The 24,512-nt window shown below is 45.6% G+C and overlaps 1 protein-coding gene across 1 annotated transcript; it reads left to right on the top strand.

Annotated features, from left to right (window-relative positions):
* The first annotated feature begins 18,130 nt into the window (after positions 1-18,130).
* Positions 18,131-21,565, top strand: LOC119323903 (tyrosine-sulfated glycopeptide receptor 1-like). Its single transcript, XM_037597621.1, has one exon. It carries the CDS (start codon positions 18,208-18,210, stop codon positions 21,391-21,393), a length of 3,186 nt encoding a protein of 1,061 aa, XP_037453518.1. The 5' UTR covers positions 18,131-18,207; the 3' UTR covers positions 21,394-21,565.
* The last annotated feature ends 2,947 nt before the right edge of the window (positions 21,566-24,512 follow it).

Raw genomic sequence — 24,512 nt, 5'->3', positions numbered from 1 at the left:
TTCAAGTGCAGATGTTGTGTGATGTCATCTACTTGCTTTCTATCAGCTGTTTTGAGAAAATCACCAAAGATTGGAGCCTTGAAGGTGAATTACCGAATTACGTACTATACATCAACGTTTGATTAGTCCAACCATCGAACAAATGGAATGAGAATTTGAGAACGTAATACGACTACTGTCTTCCGAATTTAAATAACTCAGCACGCGCAAAAGAATGAAGTCACTAGCAGAATAAGTACGAGGAATGGCTATCAGAAGCACCTAGTAGTACGTACCATGTCGAAGGATTAGCGTGGCAGGTAGCCTAGAAACCACGGGCCTCACATGGTAGCTCGCCCCTCCGGCGTATACATACGCATCAGAGTGCTTCCAAAGCCTCTTCTACGAGCTGACCCGGCTTCTCGACGGCAACCGTCGCGGTCCAAGAAAAGACACCCGGGTCGGCATTGCGCCGAACGGCCTGGGCGCGCTGCTGCCGAGGCGGCCGGCGCTAGGCACAAAAGGCCGGCATTGCGTCAGAGGAATAGATGCCAGCGTGCGCGTGGAACGGAGCAAGCACGGCCGCGTGCGAGGAGGAGGCACTTCCGTCTTCCGGTGAGAATGGCGGAGTTGCGACTCGCCGGGAGCGGTGAGCGATGGCGAGAGAGCGGCGCAAGGGCGCTGACATACATCGATTACTCTTGATTTTGAAGAGTATATGTATCGCTTACTGTGCTACGGTTTTTTTTTAAGCTAAAAAGCCAGTTGGCTCTTTATTCATTTGGCGCTAGCATGTCTGACCGTATAAAATCAGCCATCCACCCAGGGATTGTCTCATACATAAGCTGAGAAGAAGAAAGTTCTAAAGAATGATGCTAAAAAAAAAAGTTCTAAAGAATGTCTAGCTATCCGGTGAGCCACCGTATTACAACGCCGGTTAGCAAACCGTAGCTTAAACCCCTGGAAAAAAGTACTAAGCATTCCAATCTCTTTTAAGAGATGGTAAATGACGATTTCTGCGGTGACTCCCACAGCCTTATAATCTCCTGGCAATCCGTTTCGACTTCAACTCGATGTAGCCCCATATCACATGCCATGGAAAGCCCATCTCTACATGCAAGGAGTTTAAGTGTGAGTGGATCAATTATGCCGTCATACCTTGAGCCTCCTGCTCTACGGAAGAAACCATGATGATCACGGGCAATATAACCCGTTCCTCCTCGCGCCAGTGCCGAGGCAGTAGCTCCATCTGTATTGATCTTAACCCAGCCTTCCTTTGGTGGTTGCCATCGTGGGGGACAACCCGGCTGGTTCTTCTCACTAACAGGGAACTCAAGCGCTCGCACAATTTCTTCTATGATGATCATGGATTGCGACGGCTGATACACTTGTTCTCCATGTGTATATCTGTTTCTTGAGTGCCACACCGCCCACATCACCGTAATCATAATAGCAGCCTCCTCTTGCTTAAACAGTTTATGATCAAGCAAATCCTTGGACCATGTTATCGGGTGTAGTCTTGGGATACGAATATCAAAAAATCGCTCCGCTGCCTCCCAGAACCATACCGCATGGTCGCACTCCATGAGTGCATGATATAGAGTTTCGCTTTCATGTCCACACATGGGACAGTGCGGCGACTCCTTGATATGTCGCCATCTCAACTCGCCGTAATTTGGTAGGAATCCTTTCAGAACTCGCCACCAAAAAACTCGAATTTTTGGAAGCACATTCAGTTTCCATAATGCACGCCAGGTTTCTTCAGCTCTAGAAGATGAGCCTACTGTTGCCGAAAGTTGAAGCTTTGCTTGCATCGTTTGCCGGTATGCTGATCGAACTGTGAAAATGCCAGATCTCTCCCAGGCCCATGCCCATATGTCTCTGCCTCCTCCTCTCGGTCTAGGCATGGCCAATATTGCATCTGCATCCGGGGGGTAAAACAGACTCCTGATGGTCTCTACATCCCATTGATTTGTCTTCGGGTTAATCAAATCAGCCACAAGCTGAATAGAGTTCGGCTTGAGTGCTCCCATTGGAGTCATGGAGGTGGAGCCCTCTATCCAATGGTCATGCCACACTTCGGTTGTTGATCCATCTCCCACTCGTCGGATTAGTCCCTTCTTTAGCATCTCCCTCCCAACAATGATGGCCTTCCAAGTTTTTGATGCACTCTTCGGACAACCCGCAGTTAGGAACTCCTCATTTGGGAAGTATCTTCCCTTGAGAACTCGGGCGCACAAGCTGTTTGGATTGTCAAGAATTCTCCATGCTTGCTTTGCCAACATCGCGTCGTTGAACGTTTCGAAGTCCCGGAATCCGAGGCCTCCTTGTGACTTTGCTACACTCATCTTATCCCACGCCTGCCAATGCATTCCCTTCTTATCAAGTGACCCAGCCCACCAATATTTTGACATATTCATCGTCAGTTTCTTGCACAGACCTTTTGTGAGTTTGAAACAACTCATAGAGAAGGCCGGTAAGGCTTGAACCACTGATTTCAGGAGAACTTCTTTTGCAGCGCACGACATCTTCCGCTGACACCACCCTTGCACCTTCGACCTAGACCGCTCGTTGATGTGTTCGAAGCTCTGTTCCGAGATCCTTCCCGTGGCAGTCGGAAGCCCAAGGTATTTCTCGGACATGGCCTCCCTATGTATCTGAAGGGCGGCTTTGACACCCCTTCTGACGGACGCCCCGCTGTTTGGGCTAAAGTAAACTGAGCTCTTCATCTTGTTTGCACTTTGCCCCGAGCCCATACTGTATTGTTCCAGGACTTCACTTAACCTGGTTGCACTCCTCGAGTCAGCTTTCATGAAGATCAAACAATCATCTGCAAAGAGGAGATGCGAAATCCATGGTGCAGAAGCACCCACTCGGATACCCCTGTCTATCCAGCCGTCATCATAGTTTTGAAGCATACAAGACAGACCCTCTCCACAGAGAAGAAACAAATAAGGCGAAATCGGGTCTCCTTGCCGAAAGCCTCTAGAAGGTAAAAAGGCTGGTAACAACTCACCGTTGACCTTCACTCGGTAGTTTACGGTGTTCACACATCTCATAATAAGAGAAATCCAGCGTTCATGAAAACCCAGTTGGTGCATTATCCCTTCCAGGTACACCCATTCCACTCGGTCATACGCTTTGATCATATCGATCTTGACCGCACAACATCCTTGTTTCCCTCGCTTCCTTTTCATTGAATGTATACATTCATAAGCCACTAGGATGTTGTCAGTAATCAATCGTCCTTGAACGAAAGCACTTTGCTCCTCTGCAATAATCTCATCAAGGATCTCTTTCAGCCGGTTAACAAGTACCTTCGAGCATATTTTGTAGAGAACATTGCACAAAGAAATTGGTCTATACTGAGTGATATTTTGCAGGTTTCTCACCTTTGGTATAAGAACAATAATCGTGTTGTTCACAGTGTCTGGCATTGGTCCTCCGTTCAAAAAACTTAGGACAGCCGTAGTAACATCAGGCCCTATAAGCTCCCAATGTTTCTGGTAGAAAGCAGCGTGAAAACCATCACACCCGGGCGCCTTTGAAGGCCCCATAGCAAAAACTGCAGCCTTCACTTCTTCCTCCTTGAACGCCCGCAACAACCGTTCGTTCATAGGTACTGTAATCTTATGTGGCACGTGGTGAAGAACTGCTTGAACATCCGTATGTTCCTGCGCCGTGTACAAACCAGTGTAGAACTGCTGTACCTCAGCATGTATGTCCTCCTTGGTCTCGCATACTGAGCCATCCGCAGCTTGCAGACTGCGTATGCGATTCCTACTCTTGCGGGCAGAGGCACGAGCTTGGAAAAACCCCGTGTTACGATCCCCCGCTTTTAGCCAGTCCACTCTCGATCTTTGGCGGGCCATGATTTCTTCCTTGTGAAGTAGATCAGAGAGCTGGCGGCATAGATCCTTTTCCCTCTTGGTCGGTCCCCTGAAAAGCGAATTCGACCTTTCAGTTTCATACTCTTTACGTATTTTCTTTATCTTCCTTCTAATATCTTCAAACTTCTTCGTCTTTCAACTTGAAAGCTGGGTTTGCATGGTAGAAAGAGCCTCCTCAATGCCGTGAAGACCCTGCAAACCTGCACCCCGGCGCCAGCCTTGCAGAACGGCGGCATCATACGTTTCGTCCTTCTGCCAAGCTTCCTCATACATGAACCTGCGCTTATGTCCTTCTGTTGTCTCTGCCACCCTTTTCAAATTTACAGCTAGCATACAATGATCAGATTTTGGGCTGAGCACATGCTTAACAACCGATGCCGATTTCCATGACATCATTGCTGGGTTCATGCTTAACAACTCTCTTTTTTTGAAGAATATATGTATCGCTTACTGTACTACGTACGTATCGCGCGCGATCGCCCGCGGCGGGGTGGAGCGGCCCATTCGCGCACAGCTAGCTGATGCGCATGATTTGTTAATTGTTTTTTGCTCTTTTTGTGCTATTTTGTTCCACTTGTATTTTTAATTCGTTAATTTTAAATAGGAAACCAACTTGACTTAAAAAACCTCTTTATTTTTTTCAAAATTTTATATTTGGTTTATTTCTCTATTTTTATATTTGGAAACATTTTTTCGATTTTACTAACTTTTATAAAAAATGTCTAGTGTCTCAATTAAAAAATTTAATCATGTATTAAAAACTTTTCAACGTGTACATAAAATTGTTACATATGCATATGTTCATTGTGTATTTTAAAGTTTCAACATTAATTGAAATTTTTTAACATGTATTTTATTTAAGAATATTAACGTGTAATTGGAAAAACATTAAATGTGTATTTAAAAAATCAACTTGGATTTTAAAATGGAAACAATAAAATTAAATCATTTAATGGGAGAATAAAAAACGAAAAAAAAAGAAGGTTCCCAAAACCACTCCAGATTTTTTGTCCAAAAGGACCCCCTGGCGAACAGAATTTTCAAAAAGGACCACTCGTCGAAAAATTTGACAAAAAGAACCCCCTCAGGCGTGGCGACAGGCGACACGTGGCACCTACCGCCACACCTGGAGGCGGCGGGCCCTATCGCCACGCCTGTAGGCGGCCGCCGGGATAAAACGTGTTTGCTACAGAGCCTCGAGCCGGGACGGGACGGGCCAGGCCAGGTGGGCCACGCCGCCACCGTATGATGCGGCCAGCCGCTGCTACTATCGCTCCCAGGCCGACAGGTCCTGCTGCACGGAAGGCACGGAGTGGGCCAGGCCGCCACCGCAGGAGGTGGCAGCACTGTAGCTGTTGCATGCGCGCCGACAATGTCCCTGTTGCAGACGGCGCTGATTCCCACGCGCGGACGACGATGATTTTCACGAGCAGGAATTCGATGTTGTGCGGTAGGTGAATTTTTTATGCCTTGTGTCGACACTCAGCGGTGCTCCTCTGCACTGGTTGCTTTGGCGGGAATCTGCGCCCTTTCTTTTCTTATGCCCACTGATTTGTATGCCCCCGGGAATCACTTACTCCGCTGGCTTTTGCTTCAGTGGACGCTACCACATCAGTCACTCAGCGCTGCATTTGCTTCAGAGGACGCGACCGCATCAGTCACTCAGCGCTGCTTTTGCTTCAGTCTATTGCTGCAGCCTGGTCGAAAGCACTCAGGCATGCACTGGTTGTTGGGGAACGTTGCAGAAAATTAAAATTTTTCCTACGGTTTCACCAAGATCCATCTACGAGTTCATCTAAGCAACGAGTCAAGGGAGTGAGTTTGCATCTACATACCACTTGTAGATTGCGTGCGGAAGCGTTTAAGGGAAGGGTGATGATGGAGTCGTACTCACCGTGATTCAGATCACCGATGACCAAGTGCTGAACGGACAGCACCTCCGCGTTCAACGCACGTACGGGACGGACGACGTCTCCTCCGTCTTGATCTAGCAAGGAGGAAGGAGAGGTTGAGGAAGATTGCTCCAACAGCAGCACGACGGCGTGGTGGAGTTGGTGCAGCAGTACTCCGACAGGGCTTCGTCAAGCACGTAACAGAGGAGGAGAGGTGTTGGGGAGGGGAGGGGCTGCGCCTTGGGTTGTGTACAGCAGCCCTCCCCTCACCCCTCTATTTATAGGGGAAGGGGCAAGGGGGGCCGACCCCTCTAGATGGGATCTAGAGGGGGCGGCGGCCAGGGAGGGGGGACTTGCCCCCCAAGCAAGGGGGGCGCCCCCTCTAGGGTTTCCTCCCCAACCCTAGGCGCATGGGCCCAAGGTGGGGGGCACACCCAGCCCTCCAGGGGCTGGTTCCCTGCCCCTTGCGGCCCATGTGGACCTCCGAGAGGGGTGGCCCCTCCCGGTGGACCCCCGGAACCTCTCCGGTGGCCCCGGTACAATACCGATATGCCCCCGAAACTTTCCGGTGTCCGCATGACAACTTCCCATATATAAATCTTCACCTCCGGACCATTCCGGAACTCCTCGTGACGTCCGGGATCTCATCCGGGACTCTGAACAACATTCAGTAATCACATACAAGTCTTCCTAATAACCCTAGCGTCACCGAACCTTAAGTGTGTAGACCCTACGGGTTCGGGAGACATGTAGACATGACCGAGACGACTCTCGGGCAATAACCAACAGCGGGATCTGGATACCCATGTTGGATCCCACATGCTCCTCGATGATTTCATCGGATGAACCACGATGTCGAGGATTAAACAACCCCGTATACAATTCCCTTTGTCAATCGGTACGTTACTTGCCCGAGACTCGATTGTCGGTATCCCAGTACCTTGTTCAGTCTCATTACCGGCAAGTCACTTTACTCGTACCGTAATGCATGATCCCGTGACCAACCACTTGTTCACTTTGAGCTCATTATGATGATGCATTACCGAGTGGGCCCAGAGATACCTCTCCGTCATACGGAGTAACACATCCCAGTCTCGATCCGTGTCAACCCAACAGACACTTTCGGAGATACCAGTAGTGCACCTTTATAGTCACCCAGTTACGTTGTGACGTTTGATACACCCAAAGCACTCCTACGGTATCCGGGAGTTACACGATCTCATGGTCTAAGGAAGAGATACTTGACATTGGAAAAGCTCTAGCAAACGAACTACACGATCTTGTGCTATGCTTAGGATTGGATCTAGTCCATCACATCATTCTCCTAATTGTGTGATCCCGTTATCAACGACATCCAATGTCCATAGCCAGGAAACCATGACTATCTGTTGATCAACGAGCTAGTCAACTAGAGGCTCACTAGGGACATATTGTGGTCTATGTATTCACACGTGTATTACGATTTCCGGATAATACAGTTATAGCATGAATAAAAGACAATTATCATGAACAAGGAAATATAATAATACTTTTATTATTGCCTCTAGGGCATATTTCCAACAGTCTCTCACTTGCACTAGAGGCAATAATCTAGTTACATTGTGATGAATCAAACACCCATAGAGTTCTGGTGTTGATCATGTTTTGCTCGCGAGAGAGGTTTAGTCAACGGATCTGCGACATTCAGATCCGTATGTACTTTGCAAATTTCTATGTCTCCATCTTGAACATTTTCACGGATGGAGTTGAAGCGGCGCTTGATGTGCCCGGTCTTCTTGTGAAACCTGGGCTCCTTGGCAAGGGCAATGGCTCCAGTGTTGTCACGGAAGAGTTTGATCGGCCCCGAGGCATTGGGTATGACTCCTAGGTCGATGATGAACTCCTTCACCCAAATTGCTTCATGCGCTGCCTTCGAGGCTGCCATGTACTCCGCTTCATATGTAGATCCCGCCACGACGCTCTGCTTGCAGCTGCACCAGCTTACTGCTCCACCATTCAACATATACACGTATCCGGTTTGTGACTTAGAGTCATCCAGATCTGTGTCGAAGCTAGCGTCGACGTAACCATTTACGACGAGCTCTTCGTCACCTCCATAAACGAGAAACATGTCCTTTGTCCTTTTTAGGTACTTCAGGATATTCTTGACCGCTGTCCAGTGTTCCTTGCCGGGATTACTTTGGTACCTTCCTACCAAACTTACGGCAAGGTTTACATCAGGTCTGGTACACAGCATGGCATACATAATAGATCCTATGGCTGAAGCATAGGGGATGACACTCATCTCTTCTTTATCTTTTGCCGTGGTTGGGGATTGAGCCGAGCTCAATCTCACACCTTGCAACATAGGCAAGAACCCCTTCTTGGACTGATCCATTTTGAACTTCTTCAAAATCTTATCAAGGTATGTGCTTTGTGAAAGACCTATGAGGCGTCTCGATCTATCTCTATAGATCTTGATGCCTAATATATAAGCAGCTTCTCCAAGGTCCTTCATTGAAAAACACTTATTCAAGTAGGCCTTAATGCTGTCCAAAAGTTCTATATCATTTCCCATCAAGAGTATGTCATCTACATATAATATGAGAAATGCTACAGAGCTCCCACTCACTTTCTTGTAAACGCAGGCTTCTCCATAAGTCTGCATAAACCCAAACGCTTTGATCATCTCATCAAAGCGAATGTTCCAACTCCGAGATGATTGCACCAGCCCATAAATGGATCGTTGGAGCTTGCAAACTTTGTTAGCGTTCTTAGGATCGACAAAACCTTCCGGCTGCATCATATACAGCTCTTCCTTAAGATGTCCGTTAAGGAATGCCGTTTTGACGTCCATCTGCCATATCTCATAATCATAGTATGCGGCAATTGCTAACATGATTCGGACGGACTTCAGCTTCGCTATGGGAGAGAATGTCTCGTCATAGTCAATCCCTTGAACTTGTCGATAACCCTTAGCGACAAGTCGAGCTTTATAGATGGTAACATTTCCATCCGCGCCCGTCTTCTTCTTAAAGATCCATTTGTTTTCTATCGCTCGCCGATCATCGGGCAAGTCTGTCAAAGTCCATACTTTGTTTTCATACATGGATTCTATCTCGGGTTTCATGGCTTCAAGCCATTTGTTGGAATCTGGGCCCGCCATCGCTTCTTCATAGTTCAAAGGTTCACCGTTGTCTAACAGCATGATTTCCAGGACAGGGTTGCCGTACCACTCTGGTGCGGAACGTGTCCTTGTGGACCTACGAAGTTCAGTAGCAACTTGATCTGAAGTACCTTGATCATCATCATTATTTTCCTCTTCAGTTGGTGTAGGCATCGCAGGAACATTTTCCTGAGCTGCACTACTTTCCCGTTCGAGAGGTAGTACTTCATCGAGTTCTACTTTCCTCCCACTTACTTCTTTCGAGAGAAACTCTTTTTCCAGAAAGCATCCGTTCTTGGCAACAAAGATCTTGCCCTTGGATCTTAAGTAGAAGGTATACCCAACGGTTTCCTTAGGGTATCCTATGAAGACGCATTTTTCCGACTTGGGTTCGAGCTTTTCAGGTTGAAGTTTCTTGACATAAGCATCGCATCCCCCAACTTTTAGAAACGACAGCTTAGGTTTCTTCCCAAACCATAATTCATACGGTGTCGTCTCAACGGATTTAGACGGTGCCCTATTTAAAGTGAATGTAGCTGTCTCTAGAGTGTATCCCTAAAATGATAGCGGTAAATTGGTAAGAGACATCATAGACCGCACCATATCCAATAGAGTGCGATTACGACGTTCGGACACACCGTTACGCTGAGCTGTTCCAGGCGACGTGAGTTGTGAAACGATTCCACATTTCCTTAAGTGTGTACCAAATTCATGACTTAAGTATTCTCCTCCACGATCTGATCGTAGGAACTTTATCTTTCGGTCACGTTGATTCTCTACCTCATTCTGAAATTCCTTGAACTTTTCAAAGGTTTCAGACTTGTGTTTCATTAAGTAGACATATCCATATCTACTCAAGTCATCAGTGAGAGTGAGAACATAACGATATCCTCCGCGAGCCTCAACACTCATTGGACCGCACACATCGGTATGTATGATTTCCAACAAGTTGGTTGCTCGCTCCATTGTTCCGGAGAACGGAGTCTTGGTCATTTTGCCCATGAGGCATGGTTCGCATGTGTCAAATGATTCATAATCGAGAGACTCTAGAAGTCCATCAGCATGGAGCTTCTTCATGCGCTTGACACCAATGTGACCAAGGCGGCAGTGCCACAAGTATGTGGGACTATCGTTATCAACTTTACATCTTTTGGCATTCACACTATGAATATGTGTAATATTACGCTCGAGATTCATTAAGAATAAACCATTGACCATCGGGGCATGACCATAAAATATATCTCTCATATAAATAGAACAACCATTATTCTCGGATTTAAATGAGTAGCCATCTCGTATTAAACGAGATCCAGATACAATGTTCATGCTCAAACTTGGCACCAAATAACAATTATTAAGGTTTATAACTAATCCCGTAGGTAAATGTAGAGGTAGCGTGCCGACGGCGATCACATCGACCCTGGAACCATTCCCGACGCGCATCGTCACCTCGTCCTTCGCCAGTCTCCGCTTATTCCGCAGCTCCTGCTGTGAGTTACAAATATGAGCAACGGCACCGGTATCAAATACCCAGGAGTTACTACGAGTACTGGTAAGGTACACATCCATTACATGTATATCAAATATACCTTTGGTGTTGCCGGCCTTCTTATCCGCTAAGTATTTGGGGCAGTTCCGCTTCTAGTGACCCTTCCTCTTGCAATAAAAGCACTCAGTCTCAGGCTTGGGTCCATTCTTTGACTTCTTCCCGGTAACTGGCTTACCGGGCGCGGCAAAATCCTTGCCGTCCTTCTTGAAGTTCTTCTTGCCCTTGCCCTTCTTGAACTTAGTGGTCTTATTGACCATCAACACTTGATGTTCCTTCTTGATTTCAACCTCTGCTGACTTCAGCATTGAAAATACTTCAGGAATGGTCTTCACCATCCCCTGCATATTGTAGTTCATCACAAAGCTCTTGTAGCTTGGTGGGAGCGACTGAAGGATTCTGTCAATGACCGCCTCATCTGCGAGGTTAATGTTCAGCTGGGTCATACGATTGTGCAACCCAGACATTTTGAGTATGTGCTCACTGACAGAACTGTTTTCCTCCATCTTACAACTATAGAACTTGTCGGAGACATCATATCTCTCGACCCGGGCATGAGCTTGGAAAACTAGTTTCAGCTCCTCGAACATCTCATATGCTCCGTGTTGCTCAAAACGCTTTTGGAGCCCTGGTTCTAAGTTGTAAAGCATGCCGCACTGAACGAGGGAGTAATCATCAGCGCGAGACTGCCAAGCGTTCATAACGTCTTGGTTCTCTGGGACGGGAGCGTCACCTAGCGGTCCTTCTAGGACATATTGTTTCCTGGCAGCTATGAGGATGATCCTCAGGTTCCGGACCCAGTCCGTATAGTTGCTGCCATCATCTTTCAGCTTGGTTTTATCTAGGAACGCGTTGAAGTTCATGTTGACATGAGCGTTGGCCATTTGATCTACAAGACATATTTGCAAAGGTTTTAGACTAAGTTCATGATAATTAAGTTCATCTAATCAAATTATTCAATGAACTCCCACTCAGATTAGACATCCCTCTAGTCATCTAAGTGTTACACGATCCGAGTCGACTAGGCCGTGTCCGATCATCACGTGAGACGGACTAGTCATCGTCGGTGAACATCTTCATGTTGATCGTATCTTCCATACGACTCGTGTTCGACCTTTCGGTCTCTATGTTCCGAGGCCATGTCTGTACATGCTAGGCTCGTCAAGTTAACCCTAAGTGTTTTGCATGTGTAAAACTGTCTTACACCCGTTGTATGTGAACGTAAGGATCTATCACACCCGATCATCACGTGGTGCTTCGAAACGACGAACTTTAGCAACGGTGCACAGTTAGGGGAGAATACTTCTTGAAATTGTTGTAAGGGATCATCTTATTTACTACCGTCGTTCTAAGTAAACAAGATGCATAAACATAATAAACATCACATGCAATTATATAGTAGTGACATGATATGGCCAATATCATATAGCTCCATTGATCTCCATCTTCGGGGCTCCATGATCATCTTGTCACCGGCATGACACCATGATCTCCATCATCGTGTCTTCATGAAGTTGTCACGCCAATGACTACTTTTACTTCTATGGCCAACGCGTTTAGCAATAAAGTAAAGTAATTTACATGGCGTTCTTCAGTGACACGCAGGTCATACAAAAAATAAAGACAACTCCTATGGCTCCTGCCGGTTGTCATACTCATCGACATGCAAGTCATGATTCCTATTACAAGAACATGATCTCATACATCACAATATATCATTCATCATTCATCACAACTTCTGGCCATATCACATCACATGACAATCGCTGCAAAAACAAGTTAGACGTCCTCTAATTGTTGTTGCATCTTTTACGTGGCTGCAATTGGGTTCTAGCAAGAACGTTTTCTTACCTACGAATAACCACAACGTGATTTTGTCAACTTCTATTTACCCTTCATAAGGACCCTTTTCATCGAATCCGCTCCAACTAAAGTGGGAGAGACAGACACCCGCCAGCCACCTTATGCAACTAGTGCATGTCTGTCGGTGGAACCGGTCTCACATAAGCGTACGTGTAAGGTTGGTCCGGGCCGCTTCATCCCACAATACCGCTGAAGCAAGAAAAGACTAGTAGTGGCAAGCAAGTTGACAAGATCCACGCCCACAACAAAATTGTGTTCTACTTGTGCAATAGAGAACTACGCATAGACCTAGCTCATGATGCCACTGTTGGGGAACGTTGCAGAAAATTAAAAAAAATTCTACGGTTTCACCAAGATCCATCTATGAGTTCATCTAAGCAATGAGTCAAGGGAGTGAGTTTGCATCTACATACCACTTGTAGATCGCATGCGGAAGCGTTCAAGGGAAGGGTGATGATGGAGTCGTACTCGCCGTGATTCAGATCACTGATGACCAAGTGCTGAACGGACAGCACCTTTGCGTTCAACACACGTACGGGACGGATGACGTCTCCTCCGTCTTGATCCAGCAAGGAGGAAGGAGAGGTTGAGGAAGATTGCTCCAACGGCAGCATGACGGCATGGTGGAGTTGGTGCAGCAGTACTCCGACAGGGCTTCGCCAAGCACGTAATGGAGGAGAGGTGTTGGGGAGGGGAGGGGCTGCGCCTTGGGTTGTGTACAGCAGCCCTCCCCTCACCCCTCTATTTATAGGGGAAGGGGCAAGGGGGGCCGACCCCTCTAGATGGGATCTAGAGGGGGGCGGCGGCCAGGGAGGGGGGACTTGCCCCCCAAGCAAGGGGGGCGCCCCCTCTAGGGTTTCCCCCCCAACCCTAGGCGCATGGGCCCAAGGTGGGGGGCGCACCTAGCCCTCCAGGGGCTGGTTCCCTGCCCCTTGCGGCCCATGTGGCCCTTCGAGAGGAGTGGCCCCTCCCGGTGGACCCCCGGAACCTCTCCGGTGGCCCCGGTACAATACCGATATGCCCCCGAAACTTTCGGGTGTCCGCATGACAACTTCCCATATATAAATCTTCACCTCCGTACCATTCCGAAACTCCTCATGACGTCCGGGATCTCATCCGGGACTCCGAACAACATTCGGTAATCACATACAAGTCTTCCTAATAACCCTAGCGTCACCGAACCTTAAGTGTGTAGACCCTACGGGTTCGGGAGACATGTAGACATGACCGAGACGACTCTCGGGCAATAACCAACAGCGGGATCTGGATACCCATGTTGGCTCCCACATGCTCCTCGATGATTTCATCGAATGAACCACGATGTCGAGGATTAAACAACCCCGTATGCAATTCCCTTTGTCAATCGGTACGTTACTTGCCCGAGACTCGATCGTCGGTATCCCAGTACCTTGTTCAGTCTCGTTACTGGCAAGTCACTTTACTCGTACCGTAATGCATGATCCCGTGACCAACCACTTGTTCACTTTGAGCTCATTATGATGATGCATTACCGAGTGGGCCCAGAGATACCTCTCCGTCATACGGAGTGAAAAATCCCAGTCTCGATCCGTGTCAACCCAACAGACACTTTCGGAGATACCAGTAGTGCACCTTTATAGTCATCCAGTTACGTTGTGACGTTTGATACACCCAAAGCACTCCTACAGTATCCGGGAGTTACACGATCTCATGGTCTAAGGAAGAGATACTTGACATTGGAAAAGCTCTAGCAAACGAACTACACGATCTTGTGCTATGCTTAGGATTGGGTCTAGTCCATCACATCATTCTCCTAATGATGTGATCCCGTTATCAACGACATCCAATGTCCATAGCCAGGAAACCATGACTATCTGTTGATCAACGAGCTAGTCAACTAGAGGCTCACTAGGGACATATTATGGTCTATGTATTCACACGTGTATTACGATTTCCGGATAATACAGTTATAGCATGAATAAAATACAATTATCATGAACAAGGAAATATAATAATACTTTTATTATTGCCTCTAGGGCATATTTCCAACACTGGTTGCACTGTTTTGTATCACGCGTATTTCCCTGCCTAAAATTTCGTCTGTTTGCGCCTATTTTCTCTCCCTCATTTGTCGTCTGAGCCTATAAAACGAGACACTGAGGCTCTCGTCATCCTCGTCCAGCACTTCTCGAAATCGCCACTGCGAAAAGTGTGTAACACTTTTTTCCAGTCGGGATGAGTTTGCCTTGCTCGGATCCAAGCATTAGGCCGAGGAAAATGAAGAATGCAAGTTTGCCTTCGGGGGTGGCAGTCCTGTGGTGTTGGTATGGAGATCTTTACAAGGTGAAGGAGGTAACGGATTTTTCAGATTGGTTGGGCATGAAGTTTTTCATGTGCACCAATTATGAGGAAGATCCACCCGTAGCTAGTTCAAAATACGACAAGCCTCCGGTATGCTTTAACCATCACAAATAGATATATTGTTGGTTTTTTGGTGATTCTTTATTAACATTGTGCATGTACTATCATTGGATTGACACGGAGATGCCGACTTAGGCAGTCACTGAGATTCGTGAAAGAAGTCGTCGTGCATGGGATAGTTTCTACGCAGAAGAGCAACGCGAAAAGGCGGAAGCAGATGGGAAAGCAGAGCAAGAGAGGGAGTTAAAAGAATACTATGCCGAGCAAAAGGGTCACTTTCAGGATTTATTGAAGAAAAACAGGAAAGAAGCTCGTCGTATGGAGGAGCAGGAACGACAGCGAAAGGAGGCTCGTGAGGCAGAGAGACAGAGAAAGAAAGAAATGGATCGTGAGGCAAAGGCAGCAGAAGAAGCTGGCGATGGAGAAAGAAAATATCCACGCCGGACTCAATAGATACCCGTGTTAGCATTTTAAATTTCGCAATCATTTGTATCTTAATTTCGGTAGTTTAATGTAGCTTTATTTCACTAGTTAAATGTAGCTTTATTTAAATAGTGTTGTATCGTCGTAATGAACAAATTATAGTTTTGGCATAAAATGTGGCATTTTCTTGCCGCCATTTTCTTTCCCGCATAAATTATTTCCGTCATTTTCTTTCCCGCCAATTTTCCTTCTTTCCCCACCCGAAAACACTTTAATAATACAAACTAATTATCGAACGTTGTGCAACAACTACAACATCAAATTAAGATAGAACATAATGCCCTACAATAAGACAGTATAAACTAATAATGCAAGTGCATCTGAATTAAACGGTATAACTGAACTTAAAAACTAAAAATACAACTTAAAAACTACATGAAGGCATCATCGTCATCCTTCGTCGATGCAGAACTCTTACCCTTCGAGGACGCAGAACTCTTGCCCTTGAATGATGCATAACTCTTGCCCTTCGACGATGCTGTGCTTTACTCTTTGAATCTCGCCCAACCAAGCATGTACAATGGTGGAGCTCAACACAATGTTTTTAGAAGGGTTTTTACCACTTTTGCTACTAGTTGTGCCACACTGCTAATTTTTGCCACTAAAATTTTTTCTTACTCAGAAATGCCACTGTTCCATTAGAAACACACTCATAAATTATACTCCCTTCATTTTTATATACAAGGCCACAAACTCAAATTACAGGTACCAATGTAAAATTTAATGTCTGCTTTAAAAGTCAGCTTTTCTTTTCGTTTACTGAGATGATTAATACCCCATATGCATGCAAGAAAACTGAGTGGAGGAAGTAGCTGACTATCATTATGACTGCATGCATGCAACTATTAAACATGTTGCTAGTACGAGAAAATATCATTAATTTTACCTCGATTAGGCCAGCCATAGTGGGAGTAACTTAGGTAGTAACATAACACATCCCCCAAAAAAATTGCTTATGTGGCATAGAGTTAATGAGAAAAAAGATGCTTGTGGTAACATAATATGTTACTGTAACCTAACACACCCCAAGGTAAAATGAGTCTATATCTCAACTAATGAAGGCTTGCATGTTATCATCCATATGTTACTACCCACTATGAAGGTAGTAACATAATCTAGTAACATCTGCATGTTACTAGTCTAAGTTATTCCCCACTATGACCAGCCTTACTATTGGTGGCCTTGTATAGATGCAAAACGTATATTTCATTATGGCCTTGTATATAAAAATGGAGGGAGTATATCACAAAAATTATACTCCCTTTATAGAAAAGATATAAGACGATTTAGATCACTAAAATGTATGTACCGAGTAGTCTTCAGTGGTATAATCTTTAGTGAAATTATTGGTCAAAGTTTAAGCACAGAAAACAAGGGTCGCCATGTAAACAGGGGCAGAGGGAGTAGTAAGATTCTTATGTTCTTCAGTCCGCACTGTGTCTCAATATCTGATAAACAACATGCACAAATCCTCTGATAGATGCTACTCCCTTCATTCACAAATATAAGATGTTTTGCGTATTTTTTCAATATGGACTACATACAGACTAAAATGAGTGAGCAAACACACTAAAACGTGTCTATATGCGTCCGATTCAGATATTTTCTAGAACATCTTATATTTATGGACAGAGGGAGTTGGTAAACAGGACAAGAAAAGAATGCACTGCTAACTCTGCAGCGAGCCTTAATTATGGAGAGATGAGCCACTTGCTATATTTTTTGCCCTCAATCAGAGAGGAAAATCATTAACCACATGCACACTGATCAATGATAGAGTGCAGCATCTAGGAAACAATAATGGTACAGTGCAAGTGTGCAACTAGCATCAGCACATCATCAGCCACGTACTAAACAAAACCCAGTACCAGAAAACAAATGTGATTCTTAACACCAATTATTCAACCCCCGCAGGAAAAAACACCAATTATATACAGTATTCAACTAAAATATTAAAAAATGGTTAATACATGGTTCGGTTGCAAAGACCACGTCCACACGGCACAAGCACTTCCACTACCACAAGCACCAGAGCCGGCCTTCCACTTGCAGTGCCAGAGCTCACACGCTACCCAGTCTACTTTGAACCGCTTCAGATGAAAATCACAGTCCATGGTATACAAAATAATAGTGCGCCAGTGGAGCCAGGAGAATGGAAAACAACAGCAAATGTATCCATCAGCCGAAGCTCGTACGCGTCATAACTGGTAAGGAAGTTCATGCTTCAGGTCAAGAGGATGGAACAGAAAACAGATACCCAGCACTCCAGCAGGCCAACCATCTACCCCGTCCATTAAGCAACATGATTGCACTTCTTCTTGTCCTCCACTTGCGTTTGTCCACACACTGATTGAGACTCCGATCTTTGCTTTGGATAGCAAGCACCTTTCGGAAATGATCTCCCCATGCACCATCTGGCCGGCTGAATATTTTGCATATCTTTACCAACTGTTTTTCAAAAGACGGCTTTTCCTGTTCACCAAAAGTCAAAGGATGTAGGTAAAGGTTAGATTTGTTTAGTGAAACCGGTAAAACCAGTGATATCAGGGCAAGTAAAGTAAGGCATGCTGTAAAAATTCATCAAGGGTTGAGGCTAGATTTGTTTAGTGAAGTCGGCAAGAGAAGTGATGCCAGGGCAAGAGAAGTAAGAATTCATCAAAGATCGAGTCAAGGATGATTAGAAAATCCACAGTGCAGTTTTTGTTTTCTGTACGGAAGATTGGGCAGTTGACTTGTCAGTTTTTTACAGCATGCAACCGATAGTGAATCACTGAAACATCAGTGTGAACTAGGAAGCTGCCTGGTGGGCTGGGGGCAATTGTGTAAAATCTAGTTTTCTTGACCCAATTTTTCGTGGTGACTCCGACTACGAGGAACAGGACAAATGGGAGCAAGATCTGCTTCTTTCTTTCCCATCATGCTCTTTCATGGTTAGACCACCATTGATGCTTTATACAGTCAGGGGACAACATAACCTCTAAGTTCCCATGCTAGTTTCACCAGATAACCATGCAGACACTCCATTTTTCCAACAAGACTTACAGCAAGATATTGCACATACCTTCCCTTGTCTTTGCTCTTGTGCTGCTGATTTGCTTGGCCTCCCCTAGCAGTTCCTGCACGGAGCAGGAGCAGGGCTTCCTTCTCCAGTTCCTCGGCGGGCTCTCACAAGATGGTGGCCTCGCTGCCTCATGGCAGAATGGCTCGGATTGCTGCCAGTGGGAAGGGATCACCTGCAGCACAGATGGGATTGTTACAGATGTCCTGCTGGCTTCTAGGAGTCTTCAGGGGCACATCACACCTTCTCTTGGGAACCTCACTGGATTGCTGCGCCTCAACCTGTCAAACAATCTGCTATCTGGTGGTCTACCGCAGGAACTGGTATCCTCCAGCAGCATCCTCATTGTAGACGTCAGCTTTAACCGTCTCGGAGAAGACCTGCACAAGTTGTCATCCACTCATGCCCGGCCACTGAAGGTACTGAACATCTCGAGCAATTTGTTTACAGGACAGTTTCCGTCCTCCACATGGCAGGGGATGAAAAATCTGGTTGCATTCAATGCCAGCAACAACAGCTTTACTGGGCAGCTACCAACTCATTTCTGCGCCAGCTCGCCATCCTTGGCAGTGCTTGAACTCTGCTACAATCAATTCAGAGGGAGCATTCCCCCTGAACTTGGTAGCTGCTCCATGCTCAGAGTGCTCAAGGTTGGCCACAACAACCTCAGTGGGACTCTCCCAGATGAACTCTTCAATGCTATCTTGTTAGAATACGTCTCCTTCCCCGGGAACAGGTTAGAAGGAAAACTTCAAGGCTCACATATTGTCAAACTCAGTAATCTGGGTACTCTTCATCTTGGAGAGAACAACATCAGTGGCGAGATTCCGGAGTCTATAGGTCATCTCAAGAGATTGGAGGAACTCCATTTAAACAACAACCTCATGTATGGGGAGTTGCCATCGAGTCTGACCAACTGCACAAATCTCATAAGCATTGACTTCAAGAACAACAATTTCAGTGGAGAACTCGCTAAGGTCAATTTCTCCAACCTACCCAATCTAAAATCTTTAGATCTTATGTACAACAGCTTCAGTGGCCATATTCCGGAAAGCATCTACTCATGTAGTAATCTAACTGCACTGCGGCTATCTTCCAATAAGTTCGATGGCCAGCTGTCAGAAAAAATAGGCAATCTGAAGTCCCTCTCATTCCTATCACTTGCTAACAACAGTCTTACAAATATTACAAGAGCACTTCATATACTTAGGAGCTCCAAGAATCTCACTACCCTTCTTATTGGGCTCAACTTCGTGAATGAGACCATGCCAGATGATGACAACATTGCTGGTTTTGAGAATCTTCAGGTTTTTAGTGTCGGAGGATGCAAATTATTTGGACAAATTCCTCATTGGATATCGAAGCTAGCAAATTTACAAATATTAATCTTGTCTTACAATCAACTTACTGATTCAATACCAGTCTGGATCAAAACCCTAAGCAACCTGTTCTATCTGGACATATCAAATAACGGCCTCACAGGGGGCATTCCAACAGCCCTTATGGAGATGCCAATGCTAGAGTCAAAGAAGAGTGAAGCCCGTTTAGACCCAAGGGTATTTGAGTTACCTGTTTATAAAGGTCCATCACTACAATACCGTGTACCTATTGCTTTGCGCAATGTACTGGATCTAAGCAACAACAAATTCACCGGTGAAATCCCCCTCGAGATTGGTCAGTTGAAAGCCCTCCTTTCACTCAATTTCAGCTTCAACAACTTGACAGGACAAATCCCACAATCAACATGCAATCTCACAAACCTACAGCTGTTAGACTTGTCGAGCAACAATCTAACAGGTGGAATACCAGGTGCATTGAATAGCCTACACTTCCTTTCAGCATTCAACATTTCAAACAATGGCCTGGAAGGGCCTATTCCATCTGGAGGCCAGTTTAATACATTTCAGAATTCTAGTTTCATTGGGAATCCAAAGCTGTGTGGCCCTACTCTCACTCACGAATGTGGATCAGATTCAATACCTCCATCCACCAGAAAAAAACTAGATAAGAAGGCTGTTTTTGCAATTGCGTTTGGCGTGTTCTTCGGAGGCATTGCTATTCTTTTGTTGCTGGTGTGTCTCCTTGTCTCAATCAAGAAGGGTCATATGGCAAAACATAGAAGGGAGAGCAATGGAGATGTTGAAGCAACTTCATTCTACTCCAGTTCAGAGGAAACATTAGTGGTCATGCGGACGCCACAAGGCAAGGGAGAAGAAAACAAGCTCAAATTCACTGACATTTTGAAAGCCACGAACAACTTTGACAAGGCAAATGTCGTTGGATGTGGAGGTTATGGATTAGTCTACAAGGCAGTGTTGTCTGATGGCTCCAAGCTGGCAATCAAAAAGCTCAATGGTGAAATGTGTCTAATGGATAGGGAGTTCAGTGCAGAGGTTGATGCACTCTCCAGGGCACAACATGCAAATCTTGTACCACTGTGGGGTTACTGCGTCCAGGGAAACTCAAGGTTTCTCATATATTCCTACATGGAGAACGGAAGCCTGGATGATTGGCTTCATAACAGGGATGATGATGCTAGCTCATTTCTTGACTGGCCGACTCGTCTCAAGATCGCACAAGGAGCAAGCCTGGGACTTTCTTATATCCATGAAGTCTGCGACCCTCAAATTGTCCACCGGGACATCAAATCCAGTAACATCCTACTGGACAATGAATTTAAAGCTTACGTTGCAGATTTTGGGCTAGCCAGATTGATCCTCCCCAACCAAACTCATGTCACAACTGAACTGGTCGGTACTATGGGTTACATTCCCCCCGAGTATGGGCAAGCATGGGTTGCTACACTGAGAGGTGATATGTACAGTTTCGGAGTAGTACTGCTTGAGCTGCTCACTGGAATGCGACCTGTTTCAATCCTATCAACGTCAAAAGAACTTGTCCCATGGGTGCTGGAGATGAGGTCCGAGGGGAAGGAGGTTGAGGTCCTGGATCCAACACTTCGAGGCACAGGATTTGAAGATCAAATGTTAAAGGTGCTTGAAGCTGCTTCCAAATGTGTCGACGGCAATCAATTCATGAGGCCAACCATCATGGAAGTAGTCTCCTGCCTGGCCAGTATAGATGCTGACCCGCAGATGTGCGCAAAGATCGGCCAACATACAATGAACCACACATGATAGATAATCTTGCAGTTTTGTGCATGATGTACATGTAACTTTCTTAGTTTCAGTAGAACTACTACTTCTGAATAATCAGTTTGTTTTGTACTTTTGCACAGAGCCGAACAAGTTGCCATCTTGAGCTTTACGTGTTTCATTAAGGAAAGATTTTGGTATTCATCTTCCTTCAGATCTTTTTTGCGAGGACCTCTAGATGTTTCTGTGTGTATTATATATTTTCGTGCAGAATGTACATGTAACTTTCTTAGTTTCATAGAATTACTACTTCTGATAATCTTAGAGATTGTTTTGTACTTTGTACAGAGCCTCACAGGTTGCCATTTTCATCTTTACGTGTTTCTTCAAGGAAAGATATTTATAAAATCGAAAAATGTATTTGGCAACTGTGTGGCAGATTGCGAAACTGCCACACGCATCCAGCACCGTCAGTTCTCTCCCGATCTCCTTCCTTTCCCGCACGTCCTCTCGATTTCTTTCCTTTCCCGCACGCCTCCCGATCTCCTTCCTTTCCCGCAGACCTTCCCCGATTTCTTTCCTTTCACGCACGCCCTCCCCGATTTTATCAGGCACACCCGCTCGTGCCTTCCTAATTTTCGTAATCGTCAATTATGGCCCACGCGCCTTCTCGATTTTCAGCAAAAATAATGCTTGGACTAGGATTTGATCTCCGTTCTGCAGGTAATCAACAAAGGGAGCTAACCACCTCACCTATAACACTCATTGTTGAGCAAGCTAAGGGAAATATTGTTTTTGACATGTTCATGGTAACTTTGATCATTGGGAATAAATTTGTTGAACCCGCCCCCCGTAATTTCTGTAAATAGCACGATAACATTCACGCCATAGACCTGATAATTTAGATACACACATCGTGGTAACTTTAACCATTGGGGAAGACAAATGTGAAAAGATACCCGATAATTTATGTGTAAATAGATGGTAATATACGCAGCGCACATCTGATAACTGAGGTAGAAACACCATGGTAACTTTGACCATAGGGATTTTTTTTTGAAAAGATACTCCGGCATCCTCTGTGTAAATAGCACGGTAGTATACCTCCCTCCCCTGGTATTTTTATGTGTAAATAGCATGAAAACATACGCACTGCGATAACAAAACACCATGATAAGTTTTTGACCCGTGGGGGCAGGGGGTTTGCTAAAACATACCCCTGATAAATTTTGTGTAAATAACATGATATTTTAAGCACTATGGGCTTGATAGGTTACCTAGAATCACCACGATAACTTTTTGTCCCGGGAAAAAGTTGTTCAAAACATCCTCAATATTTTTTGTGTAAATAACATGATAATATAAGCACCGCATAACCGATAACTTGCAATATAAACATGATGGTAACTTTTTTATCAAAGGAAACTAAATTAAAAACATACACTCGCCTCGCGCGTGGGCCTCTTGGATGAACAGAACGCATCGCGTGCCACGAGAAAGTCACATAATGTTTAGTGTCATGAGGGGCACACGTGCTATAGGCGTGATAAGTTACGCAAAAACTTCGTGGTAATTTTTGACCTATGGAAAAAGCCACCGAAACACACCCAGGTTTTTAGGTGCAAGCAGTATCATGATAATATACGAACTGTAGACCCGGTAACTCATGTACAATCCCTCATGATAACTTTGACCAGGGGGAGGTTGATGTACATATACCCTGATAGCTTATGTGTAAGTACCATGGTATTTTACACATCGAAGACCTTATAACTTGTGTACAAAACACAGTGGTAACTTGAAGGGATGTAGTTGTTGAAGCATAGATAGCTGGTACATTCTATGTAAATAGCACGGTAAGTTATGCAACACAGGCCTGATAACTTGCATACAAATACCATGGTAACTTTGTCCTGAGGAGAAATCATGTGGTAGACGTGAAGAAGTGACAGTTTTCTCAGGGGTGGGCGCCCGAGATGTGCAGGAGAAGCAGGTTTCTCGAGCGAGCCTACAGGGTCGTTTGGGAGGAGGCGAGGTCAAAGGACGAGGAATCGTGTGGTACTTTAAAATAAAAAAAATAGAGGTGTGGCAGTTTTGCTTATATGGCACACGTGTGCCAAATATCACAGTCCTTATAAAATCCATCTTGTATTATGAAATCACTATCTTGTTTTGTCAGTGAAAGATTGGAAATGGTTTTCATTTGGCCGATATTGTGTCTTTCAGCTGTTTGTGGATCAACGATTTAAAGAACCACAGAGTTGGAGGTGAATTGCCGAATTACTAGCTACAGCACATGTTTGGTTGGTCCAAGCGTCAAACAAATGGAATGAGAAACTGAGAATGTAATAATACGACTACCATCTTTGAAATACAAACAACATAGTACGCAGTCAGTAGCAGAACACGAGAGGAATGGCGATCAGAAGTACCTACCTACCATGTCGAAGGATTCAGGCGGCCAAGAAACCACGGGCCTTGCAACGTAGCTCGCCCCTCTGGCGAACACACACATACGCATCAGAGGAGCGCTTCCCAAGCATGGTCTACGTTCCCACCCGGACTCTCGAAGGCAACCGTCGCGGACTCGCGGTCCAAGAAAAGACATCCGGGTCGGCATTCCGCCGAACGGCCTGAGCGCTCTGCTGCCGACGCGGACGGCGCTGGGCAGAAAGGACCGGCATTGCATCGGAGAAATAGATGCACGCGTGCGCGTGGAACGGAGCGAACGTGGCAGAGACGATGCGGTGGGAGCACGGCGGCGTGAGATGAGGAGAAGGCCGGTGAGAATGGAGGAGTCGCGACTCGCCGGGAGAGAGGAGCGCGGGAGTGTTTTCTCGCCTACTGCGAGACAGAGTAAGAGCGCGCCATGAGCCGGCCCAATTCGGGTTCCTGCCGGGCCGGGTTTTAGGCTTTCAGCGCTGTTCTTTTTTCGTGCGTTTTCTAAGGTGGTTTTTCATCGGTTTTCCTGCGCCGTCGGTTTTCTGTATTTTTCTGGCGGGTCTCTTAAGTTTTTTTTTCTGAACATCACCTCATATATTAATTAACCAAATGACGAGTTACAATCGTTCATTACAGAGTTCACCACACAGGGCGATACATCATTAACAAAAATCCCATTCACTCTATTATCAAAACTAAACTTAGCTATTAGATGGGCC

Source organism: Triticum dicoccoides, chromosome 6B (genome assembly GCF_002162155.2).
Source record: "Triticum dicoccoides isolate Atlit2015 ecotype Zavitan chromosome 6B, WEW_v2.0, whole genome shotgun sequence".
Taxonomy (NCBI): domain Eukaryota; kingdom Viridiplantae; phylum Streptophyta; class Magnoliopsida; order Poales; family Poaceae; genus Triticum; species Triticum dicoccoides.
The sequence above is the reverse complement of the archived record's forward strand: the minus strand, read 5'-3'. Positions and strand labels throughout refer to the sequence as shown.